Source organism: Rhinolophus sinicus, linkage group LG03, assembly GCF_036562045.2.
Source record: "Rhinolophus sinicus isolate RSC01 linkage group LG03, ASM3656204v1, whole genome shotgun sequence".
In the NCBI taxonomy this organism is placed as follows: Eukaryota; Metazoa; Chordata; class Mammalia; order Chiroptera; family Rhinolophidae; genus Rhinolophus; species Rhinolophus sinicus.
The window spans coordinates 116,268,679-116,281,183 of NC_133753.1; the positions used below are offsets into that span (position 1 = coordinate 116,268,679).

At 39.4% G+C, this 12,505-nt stretch overlaps 1 protein-coding gene across 2 annotated transcripts; it reads left to right on the top strand.

Annotated features, from left to right (window-relative positions):
• The first annotated feature begins 73 nt into the window (after positions 1-73).
• LOX (lysyl oxidase) lies at positions 74-11,510 on the top strand. 2 transcript variants are annotated; one of them, XM_019727998.2, is made up of 7 exons: positions 74-712; positions 1,073-1,181; positions 2,595-2,732; positions 3,929-4,085; positions 7,499-7,594; positions 7,952-8,067; positions 9,151-11,510. In XM_019727998.2, exons 1-7 carry the CDS (start codon positions 82-84, stop codon positions 9,155-9,157), a joined length of 1,254 nt encoding a protein of 417 aa, XP_019583557.1. In that variant the 5' UTR covers positions 74-81; the 3' UTR covers positions 9,158-11,510. The 2 variants fall into 2 exon arrangements, with proteins under 2 accessions (XP_019583557.1, XP_019583558.1); XM_019727999.2 differs by lacking the exon at positions 9,151-11,510 and having other exon boundaries at positions 7,952-8,071.
• Positions 11,511-12,505: the final 995 nt, after the last annotated feature.

A 12,505-nucleotide genomic window follows, 5' to 3' on the forward strand; every position in this document is an offset into this window, starting at 1 on the left:
TCTCACACGTGATTTGAGCCCCGTTTTACTTTCTCCTGAGCTACATCCCCCTGGAGTGGGGACAGTCCAGCACACGGAGCGATGCGCTTCGCCTGGACCGCGCTCCTGCTCGGGCCACTGCAGCTCTGCGTGCTTCTGCGCTGCGCCCCGCCGGCCGCCGGCCAGCAGCAGCCCCCTCGGGAGCCGCCGGCGGCTCCGGGCGCGTGGAGCCAGAGGATCCAGTGGGAGAACAACGGGCAGGTGTTCAGCCTGCTGAGCCAGGGCGCGCAGTACCAGCCGCAGCGTAGACGGGACCAGGGCGCCACGGCCCCGGGTGCCGCCAACGCTGCTGCCCTACAGCCGCGCACGCCGATCTTGCTGCTCCGCAACAACCGCACGGCACCGACGCGGGCGCGGACCACTGGCTCGTCCGGAGCCGCCACCGGCCGCCCCAGGCCTGCCGCCCGTCACTGGTTCCAACCTGGTTACTTGTCGTCGGGGGCCGGCACCTCCGGCGCCTCGCGTGCAAATAACCGGACGGAACAAGCAGAGCGCCCGGCACTAAGCAACCTGAGGCCGCCCAGCCGCGTGGACGGCATGGTGGGCGACGACCCCTACAACCCGTACAAGTACTCCGACGACAATCCCTATTACAACTACTACGACACGTACGAAAGGCCTCGGCCTGGGAGCAGGTACCGGCCCGGATACGGCACCGGCTACTTCCAGTACGGTAAGCACCCCAAGTCGCTGGAAGCGCCCGTGCTCCCATTCCCAACGTGGCTGGGGGCTCCCCGACGTGGCTGCCTGGGCGCGGCAGGCCCTAGTCCCCGCGGATCCGATCCCTCCCCCTGCTCCTGCAGAGGCAGCCCTGGAATCTGGTGCAAACCGCGCGCCTGGCCCCTCCTGCTGCCTTTCCACTTTGCTTTGCAGCCCGGGGCGTCCCTGTTCTCCTGCTACCCGCAGCCAGACACCGGCACCGCAGTCCGGTTGGGCGAAGGACAAGGAATAGGAGGGACCTGGAGGGACCCGGAGGCGGGGTAGGGGGCGCTGGGTTGTCTCACTGCTGTGCCCATCGCCCACTGACGTTTAGGTCTCCCGGACCTGGTGCCCGATCCTTACTACATCCAGGCATCCACGTACGTGCAAAAGATGTCCATGTACAACCTGAGATGCGCTGCGGAGGAAAACTGCTTGGCCAGGTACGGGGCTGGGATCGTGGCGGTGAGGCTCCCCCGTCTTGGTTCCCAGGGCTGACCTGGTGCCTGGTTCTGACCACTCTTGTTTTGTGCTGACAAGAGTCGGGAAGTGGGACTTAGTATCCAAGAGTCTGGAAGTGGGACTTAGTATCCTGAGTATGTTGACCTGGATGGAGGGTTAAAAATTTGAATATGTCTGTGGGTTCTGTCTTTCAAACTGCAGCACCAATCAGGGAGATGGAGCAAACCCTTATCCCGGAGAGTGTGTGTGTGCGTGTTCTCCTGTTTTCTTTCCAAGATCCTTAAACTTTGGAGCCAACTGTTCCCAATAGCTTTCTATTAGACAACTGTAGTACAAAGTGGAAAAAATAGTGCAATGGATGAGCTTAACACACGCTTAAAAGATTGGGGGCTAATTTGCCAGTGTGGAACTCGTTATTGGCAAAGGTTAAGTTGTCTTCTTTTGTTTGAAGCCACAATTAACTTAGTTGTTTTGGTATTACTTCAGCCAGAATAACAGCGTGAGCAAGAGCTTTGTTTTTCCATCAGTCCTAAAATAAAATCATAGCAATTTTAGGAATGGGTTTCTCTGGAGCTTGCTTCTGGGAAACCAGCAGAGGGAGCAAAAGAGGTTCTGATAGGTCTCATAATAATTTTTTTTACAGTGTAAAATAAGGTCATCAATAGTATCTGAATGTACATTCACACAAAATATATTAGAAGGAACATAGTAATGTTTGTTTGTATATTTCTCCCACTTTGACCCTTTATAACCATCGGGCTAAAGGAAGGGAAGAAATTCAAACATCATTTTTATTCTTCAGTCTTGCATCACTCACACCATTGCACCCCGTATGATATTAATATAGTAATATTGTTTTGAAGATTGTGAAGTTATGAAGTCATTTATCTAATCTGGGTGCACTCTTTTAGAATTGTTTACCCACTTTACATTTTAATTTTTTAAGAAGAAACGTATTGTTAAAGTCAAAGTTCTTAATAAGTACATGTGGATGATTGTTTGATTTGGGGTAATTTCCACCTCAGTTTCACTCATTCACATGGTTAAACTTGAATTGTTTACAAGTACAAAGTTTACTTACCACATATAAATTTTCAATGCTAATTTTATTATTTAATGCCAATTTTACGTTTAAGCTGTGGATTTCCGTAGTTGTCATTCATTCACCCATTCCACAAATACTCACTGAGCTCTGACCACTTGCCAGGCACTGTTCTAGGATCTGGAGATTCAGCGATAAGCAAAAGAAGCGAAATGCCCTGTTCTCTTGGAACTGATAGTCTAGTTGGGGGAGGGGAGTAGTCATCATTATACAATGAAAAGGTTTTGCTTGTACTTTTGTCTTTAGTTTATATTCTGTGAAAATAATGATGGTTGTTTTCTCAAAATCATAGTTCGGCGTACAGGGCAGATGTCAGAGATTATGATCACAGGGTACTACTAAGATTTCCCCAAAGAGTGAAAAACCAAGGCACATCAGACTTCTTACCAAGTCGACCAAGATATTCCTGGGAATGGCACAGCTGTCACCAGTAAGTGGATGGGCCTCTTGGTACTTTTGAGTTGCTTTTTTACTTTTCAGATGATTCTTGCCCAAAGGGAGAAAGTTGCTGTTATTTATGAATACATTTGGAATTTTCTGTATGTAATTTGACATAACCAATGGAGTCTATCTTTAATACATCAATTACTAGATCCTGTTCTCTTTTCAACTAGACAGTCTAAATCCAGCTTATTAAACTGTTGACAGGATATAGCAATTGGCTTCACTAGAATTTTACTCCAATATACAAGCAAGATTTCTAAAAGAAGCCTCTTGCAGCCAAGGTCAGCTACAGTTAGTTAGCATTCAATAAAGACCACAAATAGCTAACAAAAAAATTCAGATACCATTCTCAAAGAAAAATGTAGATGATACATTCCATAAGCAGAGAAAGACCTACCTCCATCTTTTAAGATATGTATTGACTCTTCCTTTTCTGTCATAAATTTAAAGATTTTCACATTAGGTAATTCTATAATTTGCCTTAATAAATTGGCCAGCTGTTTACTGCCAGGAACTCCTGGTGTGTGACCTTAAAACTTTCTACAATTCGAGCCATTTCTTGTTCTTTCCTTAATGTGAGATGAACACCTCAGCACCTTCTCTTTAATAAAATGGAACAATAGACACGAGCACCTAATTTCCTGATAAAATAGAGTTGTTTTATTTATAAATAAAAGTTTAAACTAGCTAAAAAATAATGGTGGGTAAAACACACCATTTTTCTCTTTTGCATTTCAGTCATGATTTTAAATCTAGCAGAACTCAATTCTTTAAAATCTCACAGAAACTTCCTCAGACGCATGTGCTTTTCTTTTTTGGAATGAAGCATCGGTAGTGGCAGCCAAGAGAAATATACTAGTGAACATATGGCAAGTTTCACTGGAACACTGATCATGTATTGCCTATTTCCAGTTAATATTTAAAGATAAAAACAGGTTGTAATAGAAAAGTAAAATACTCAAAATAGTCTTTTTTTTTTTTTCCTTAGAAGCAAGGTTAAAAGTTTACAATTTTGATAGATTTCTGTCCCTGGGGAGAAGGAAAATCTAGCATGAACCTGGCTTTAAGAAGATAATTTTGATCTGAATTGAAATGTGGGAGGCAGCGGGTAAGCCATCTAAAGTCCTCGTTGCTTTTTCTCTGTATATTACTGATCGCTGTCTCTGTTGTGTGGAACATTAGACATTACCACAGCATGGACGAGTTCAGCCACTATGACCTGCTGGATGCCAGCACCCAGAGGAGAGTGGCTGAAGGCCACAAAGCAAGTTTCTGTCTTGAGGACACATCCTGTGACTATGGCTACCACAGGCGATTTGCATGCACTGCACATACACAGGTAGGTGGGCATTAGGAAATCAGGAGCCCGCAGGCTTCAGAGAGAGAGAACTAAGTGGCCTTCTATTTGCTTTCCTCTGGACTGTCTTTTATAAACTGTTTCATTGAGAGGGTCGTCTAGTCAAGATGGAAATAATCGGGAAAAGAAAAGTGACAGCCTGATGATCCAAATTAAAGTATTTCATCCTCACAGAAGGTCACTGTGCATGACCATTGATGCCTTATTACATTCCATGATAAAAAGCAGCACTTTACTCTCTGAAAAAATCTTAATGGTTTCTAATATCTGCACTCATTCTGTGTTCCTTAACAGGCTTGGTAAGTAACTACAGAAAACATACCTGTTTTCTCACCAGCAAAACAATTCCTCCCTCCACCTAATTAAATTGAAAATAGAGTGGTAATTGTGGCTAGCAAAGGAGAGAAAACGAGTTTATTAAAAAGCACTTTTAAACACTGTCTCTTTTAATCATGCAAATAAGAGCAGAACGACACAATTTCTTTCTCCATGCATATGTATTTAAACCTAGAGTATAATTGATGTCAGATGTACTTGGGATGGATTTTTAAAAATCGTGCTGAACTAAGCAGTTTGCATGTCATATAATGGGAAAATCTGTGTCAGTTAAAAGCCATGCCAGTATTTCCATAAGAAACCCTTATTTGTAAAAGGACATTATAATTTTACTCCAGCTGAAATCTGGGCAAAGAGTACTGAATGTATGTAACTCAGGGCATAAAGGGATCAGCAGCTGGCATCTGGGGAAGCAAATTCCAGGGCTGTGGCAGGAAGCTTTTTGGTGAGCTAAATGTTACCGTGGCTTCTTTCTCTGAGCTTAGAACATCATAGCAATTGGAGGGGGGAAAGGTTCATTCCATGTGCCCAGGGGCAGCCTTATTCTTTCAGCAAAAGAAGATGTAACCTATGCACATATTACACATATGTGCGTACAAAGATTCCCTTTTCACTCCATCAAGTCCCACAGCATCCGCCTGTGCAGGGGACCTGGAGTTCATTCTCTTCATTTAGAAAAAGAGGCACCCTGGACAGCTCACTGCTGAAATATCTGAAACTAGGACTACAGGTATTTATTTATAGCACTTCTAGTCCCCCAGTTTCTTGGGGTGACCTCCCTTCATTTTATACGGTAGCTTTCCTGTTGATCAACTCCTGTTATGTCCTATTTAATCATTATTCACTGGGTCTTGCATTACAAGTGATTTATGTACTTGTGTTTGTCACTAGACTGGTATTTTATTTAAAGGTAAAAACAATTCTCACATTAGTTCTATTACAATGTTGCTGAAATGTATCCAAATATAAAACTAGATATAACTTCCTTATATTTATACTTTCATATAACTCTTAAGTTCTTAGATAACAAATTTACATATTAAATGTATAGGAAACTAGAAACTGTCTCATTAATTTAATGTACGAAACAGTTGTATTTTGCTAAAACCAAATAGCTAGTTTAGACAGCCTCAGCTAAGGTTCTCCATTTAATCTGTTTTTAAAGGTTGACTTTGAATACATGAAATACCTGTTTGCTTACTGGCCTTAAAAACTCTCGCTTTTTTGTTTGCTAGCTCAAATAATAAAAGCTCATGCTTAAATTCTGCCAGTTGAGTAATCCTACAGCACCAATTTCAGCATTTCTTTAAAGCTCTTTGGTTCACTTGAAAGTAAGATACACATGGCAGCATTACTGAAACCTGTTTTAAATAGGTATCTAATCCCAAGAATACCTTATAATGCCATGAATGCAGCAGGAGTGGTAGCAACATCAGAATTATGTGCTGGAATCAGAAACCAAAAATTCTTCATTATATACCAGGGGAGCCAAAAAACTGTATACACATGATGTGTATTCATCTTTTGTTGTCAGTATATATTATTACAATTTTAATAGTTTCTTTTTTTCCTTTCTTAAAATGTGTATACATTTTTTTGGCACCCTCCACATTTACTTCTCAACATACCTTTAATGAACAAGTGCAGGTCGGTAGTAAGCAAAGTGGTTCCATGGCTCTCACTGCTGTGGCACAGGCACTTATGCGTGGGGCCTGTCTGTGCTATACTGTATGCTCGATGCGAGCACAATTCTCCCCCATTCTTCCCAAATCAAGCTATAGCCAGACCAGTATTGGTAGAACATGCTTAGAGGACTTTGCCATCTCTTTGGTGATCGAAGTGAGTTTAAGCACCAAAGCAATTTTGAGTGCTGAAATTAAACAGCAGTATTGAGCTACAATGATTCTAGCATATGCTTTTTAACTTACTTCAGATTACTATTAGAATAAAAATGCAACAGTAAAACTTCCCGTGAAGAACTAATAGAATCAAGAATATACCTACAGACTTCAATTTGAACAAACTTCTCCAAGACTGTAACTTTCTGGAGAGCAAGGACCATATCTCATTGGTGTTTTTCTCCTCTCAGCCGGTAGAAGTCACTCATTTACTTATTCAAGTGAATATCTTAGCAAGTGGAGTGATGTGGAATTCACTCACTGGGGGCATACATTCATTCTTTTAATTCAACAAAATATTTCAGTTACTATGTGTGAGAGAATATAGTATGGTGGTTAAGAACAGAGACTCTGGACCCCGTTTGTCTAAATTCAAAACCAGCCCAGCCACTTACAAGCTATATATCTTTCGGTGAGTTATTAGGTTGGTGCAAAAGTAATTGCAGTTTAAAAGGTTAAACATAATTGCAAAAACCGCAGTTACTTTTGCACCAACCTAATATTTAAGCTTACTGTGCCTCAGATGCCCCATCTGTAAAATGGGCATAATAATAGCACCTGCCTCATGTAGTTGTGAGAACTGAATTTATATATGTATCATGTTTAAAAATGTTATTCAAAATAGCAACCATAGATCGTGCCCTTAGGGAGCTTACAACCTTTAGTCAGACATGATTTGATATAGTATGATTATAACACAAAAAAGGATAAACATTATAATAGCTATAGACACACAAAAGTATCATGGGCAGTGCATAGAAAGGTAATTTCCAAAAGGGGGAATTGGGGAGGGCTGCACGGAGAAGAGGACATTTGAGCTAAATCAATTATTATATGGCCTTTTTTCCTGAATGGGTGATAGTGTAGAATTTTGGTGAAGGCCTATTTTGTCACTCAAGATTGTATTTATCAATGGTGATTTATGACACTTTTAAGAAGCTAGATGTACTACTACTTATATTAGTCCTGTATTTTTTTTAGCTGGAGGTGCTATAAGGCTGAGTAATATATACTTCTCAAGGGAGATGCAATATAAGTATAGTTTTATGTCAAACTCTTGTAAGTACTAACTTAAAATTTAATTTGCACATAATAAGCATATTCTTTAGCATACCCTAACTAAATACCATCTTTAAATTATTTTTATTTTATTTGTTTTAGGGGTTGAGTCCTGGCTGTTACGATACTTATAATGCAGACATAGACTGCCAATGGATTGATATTACAGATTTACAACCTGGAAACTACATTCTAAAGGTAGAGACCTTTGAAAATACTGTACCTGTAATGTATTACAATATATTCAATTGCAATGCAATAGACCCCCTCCTCTGGATTCAAACGTTGAATAATCACAATCCTGAAAGCAATTATACATCTTATACAACTGTTTTGAAACGAACCCAGATATATGAAAACATCTCTTAAAGAACTTCAGGGAGAAATACACAGCCTCCTCCTAAAAATTCTTCCGAGTTGAACCCTTTGCCTACCTTAACCCTGCCTGCTTGAGTTAGCTGGAGCATGCCAGCCCTGTGAAAACAGGAAGCAATTGAGCAGGACACACTGCTGATAAAATCAATCTGAAATGCGGATAACCTTTGCCTTGCCTAGGTCAGCGTGAACCCCAGCTACCTGGTGCCAGAATCAGACTATTCCAACAATGTCGTGCGCTGTGACATCCGCTACACAGGACATCATGCCTATGCCTCGGGCTGCACGATTTCACCGTGAGTCTCATTTGCCTCATAAAGTACTACTCTCTTCACAAAGCATTTTGTGATTTGCATTATACAGGACACGTCTGTTTCTTCTACTGTAGCTTCCTTGTAAACTAGAGCAAAGGTAGAAATGGTAAGGAGTCTGCTATCACGTAGTTAAAAGTGATGCTACAGAAGGGGGGATGTACTACTCGAGTTATCATTCTAAAGTGTAGTTTTCAAGACAAGACGTACACACACAAGAAGCCTGTGTGGACGCTGAATATGTATTAGGTTGGTGCAAACGTAATTGCGGTTTAGAAGATTAAAAATGGCAAAAACCTCAATTACGTTTGCACCAACCTAATAAAATACGCAATATGCAGTGTGGGTGACCACGTGGGAGCCCAAACAGTTGGGTATCCTGCTCCTGCCAAATAGCCCAGGATGGAGCTTTGAAGAAATTCCTGGAGTTCTTCAAAGTACATTCTGAAAAATCACTGCCTTAAAGAATGCAACTGAAGACCTCAGACTGCCTACTCTGGAGAAATCAAGGGTTCACAAATTTGAGTTCTAGAACAAGTACTAGGGAAATACCCCACAAAAGAAGGGATGTGTGGAGGGGCCTTCCTAATTTTCTTAGTCCTGAAACCCTTCTTGGAATGAAATCTTAGATAGAATTCCAGCACATACCAATACGTGATTTATTGGCTTTGACCCACTGTCCTGCCCATTAATGCCTCATTCTACCAAAACCACGCTGGGAAAGGATTAATGCAGGACGGTGCAGAGCCCAGGACTCTGCTTCTCGGTGCACATGCCACACTGGCTCCATGGAGTGAATTCACCTGGGCAGGATGCTGGTCTGATTGGTTCAGAAGGCATTTCTTTCCACTATAAACATCAGGTCTGTAGGTATCAGGCATACACTCTCTGCTACTGACAAATCTGTTAAAATCAGGTATTAATGGATAATTTCAGAAGGTGACTGTTGCTTAGATGGAGGGAAACTGATACTTCAATTTTTTAAAATGTTGACTTCAAACTTGTCTACTGTACTCATTTAAAATATTATCAGGTTAATAATTTGTCTTATTTTGTTTCTTAATATAGGTATTAAAAACCAAGCCAAGACTCCCAATGGATAAATCAGTGCCTGGTGTTCTGAAGTGGGGAAAAAAAAATAGATTAACTTCAGTAGGATTTATGTATTTTGAAAACGAGAACAGAAAACAACAAAGGAATTTTTGTTTGTACTGTTTTATACCAAAGCACATAACTGGATTTTGAACATTTAAATTGACATTATTTGGGAAAATTTTAATATTATTATTCACATTACTTTGTGAATTAACATAATGTTTCACTTCTGTAGTTGCACACTTGGCTCTTTCAAAGAAATCAAAAATTTCTTATGCTCCTTTTGAAATTATAGTGCAAGAGGGGAAAATAATATTTCAACAAATGAGCCCAAATTACTTTGAGCTGGGAATTTTCTAAGTGCTGAAACTTCAGTAACCCACAATAATAACTGACTTTTATATGTCCTGGCATAGATTAATTTAGAAATGAGGTTCCTACTGTTTAAATAGATATGGACACATTTGGTGCTGAGGAAGGAACAAATACATTACCATTGGTGTCAAGAAATATTACTATATAGCGGAGAAATGGCAATATATGTATTCAGATAGTTACATCCCTATATAAAATTTATGTTTACATTTTTAAACTCGTAGGTAAACTCCTTTCTTTCTGTCAAGTGTACAATTTCATTCTGACTCAGGTCAGTTTTTGTTTTGGGACGAATTAAGTAATTGAGCTGCCCAATTCCTGTCTAACATTTGCTGATGCTCCCCTCTCCTCTTTCAATTTCCTATTGGCAGAGAGAGTTTAAGTGGCATTCTTAAAAATTACCATTTTGGGGACTGGTATACATAGGACAACTGTGTCAATGGGAAGTTATTCTGATGATAGATGTGATACATCCAGAGATAATACACATTTAAGTATACTGAAGTATTAGCCAAAACAATTTCCTTACTGCCGTAAAATAAAAATCATCTGAAAAGTCCCTCAAACCACAACTGTCGCTCAAATACTTTAAAAAAATTAATGGAAAATATATTAGAATTTTCACCTTTTCCACATCTTTTTATGTTCAGCTTTAGAAAGAGGAATGCTAAAAATTCTCAAATTATCCAGAATAGATGACATAATATATGTGGATACAGGAACCTTATTCTAGGTCATCCAAGAATCAGTCATACATGTTTTTTGTGTGAGTGTGTTTGTGTCTGAAATATACTTCAAATTTGCAAAGCACATAGCGTTACATACTTGAGGGGTTGGTGAATAAGGGGGAAAGAGAAGAACAACTTTCTGTAAAACCGAGGACTGTGCTGCATAATCAGACAGCTGTGATTTTCTTTTTTAAACTGTGAAACCCTGGGCCACCACAGAATTTGAAGCATTTCTCTTTTTCCTAGGTTCAAAAGGTGCAGAAAGAAATCGAATTACACTTTTAAGTGAGTGATGCTTAAGCAGAAGTGTTCCTACATTAACCAGTATTAAAATTTCAAGGCAGGTATTTCAGGTGCCAGGACATACACACTAAGTAGAAAAATGAGTTAGCATCCTTGTATTGTGTATGTGTTTGTGTGTATGTATATATATATATAGATCATGGAATTGTAAAGTCACCACCAGTTACTAATAATCATTCCGCACTCACGGGTGCCTAGCACAGCGAGAGGGCTAGAGATGGACAGTCATCAGAGGGTAGATGATAGCAGGCCACACAACCCACATGTGCCAGGGCACACACTTCCAATAGAGAATACAGACAGCTTGATAAAGACCCGGGACTTGCGTTGAGCTAGTAGTATCTGAGCTATGGGATAGCTTCTTTGACGTACCTCTTTGCCTTAAATTACTTTATTAGTTTTAAGATTGTAGAATGATCCTTTCTTTCAAATTGTAATCTTTTCTAACAGAGATGTTTTAACATATTTGCTTTTTAAAAAAAACAAACAACTACTGTCAGTATTAATACTGAGCCAGACTGGCAACTACAGATTTAAGATCAATTGTTTCATCAAGATTGTTACCCCTGTATGAAAAGCTAGCTGATATCAATGGCCTTTGGATACATGAGAAGACATATTTACTATCATTCATTGGGGCTTCCAGCTGTCTGTCCATCTATCATCTTAATATACGCCAGGCACTCACATGCTTGGCATTGGGATATCAGAAAGAGTGTCTCTAATCTCAATTGAGTATTAAAAATGTCATTACCCTTCAGGTTCACTTTATTTCATTTCTAACAACTCTAAGTACATGTCTAAAAATTTTATTTTAAGCATTATTGTTTTTCATGACCATATTTTATTTTAAAAATAAGTTAAAATTAATAGCTATATGCATGTATATGTTACTGATAATTAAAAATATGTTTCCAATTCCTGAAATGTCTGCTTTTTAAATATAACATGTACTACTTGGTTGATTTGGGGAAGAAAAATTTCAATTAGGAGGCTAAAGATTCTCACTTATTCCTTATGTAAACATTCTTCCACCTCAATTACCTTTAAACACTCCCAAATAACTCACAAGTATCGATGTAACACAATATTTTTGAACCTCAAGGGACCTCCTCTCTGAATAAGTTCTAAAATTCACAGAAAATGACAAGCTGGTAAAAGTTATCCATTAATAAAATAAAAATTCAGTCCTACTGAACTCTAAAAATAAAAAAAAATAAAAAACCAAAAAAACAAAGGAAGTAGAAATGACACAAAGAATGTTGAGTACTAAAAATAGACTGGCTTTTAAACTAACAAAGACTGTGAAAAAATGGGCTCCATAGGAAAATAGTTCAGCGAGTTTTCCACACACCCTCTTCGTGGTCTCATAATTATTCAGACCACAGTCTGGATTAAAGATGTCTTGACCTTGGAGGCTAGGATGCGGTCTCCTGACAATATCAGAAAATATGAATCCATAACTTGCTTATTTCCAGGAAATCTTTATATTTTTACATAATTTTATTCAATTTCTATCGTAATTATTCACTAGGCATTATCTGTAATAACGAGCAATAAATTTTTTTTCTCTTTGAAACCCCCTAGGATAACCACACTCATAAACATTCTCAACAGTTCGATTCTTGAGGAAATGCAGTTCACTAAAACTATCATGACGCTGAATTCATCTTTAGCGAATTGTGTGAAAATATGGAATTTCTGGTCAGAAGATATCTTGTTATAAAAATAACTTGTTCTGATACTAACAGTATAGTAACTAATAAGTAAAAATTACCCTTTTCTATATTTTTTTGTTTAGAATTCATATTCATAATTAATATATTCAAACAGCTGTATTTCATTCCCAGTTACCAAAAGTCCTGGGCCACTTTTAAACACTTTAAAGCATTTCATTTATCTTTTAAGCCAAAATGGTGCTA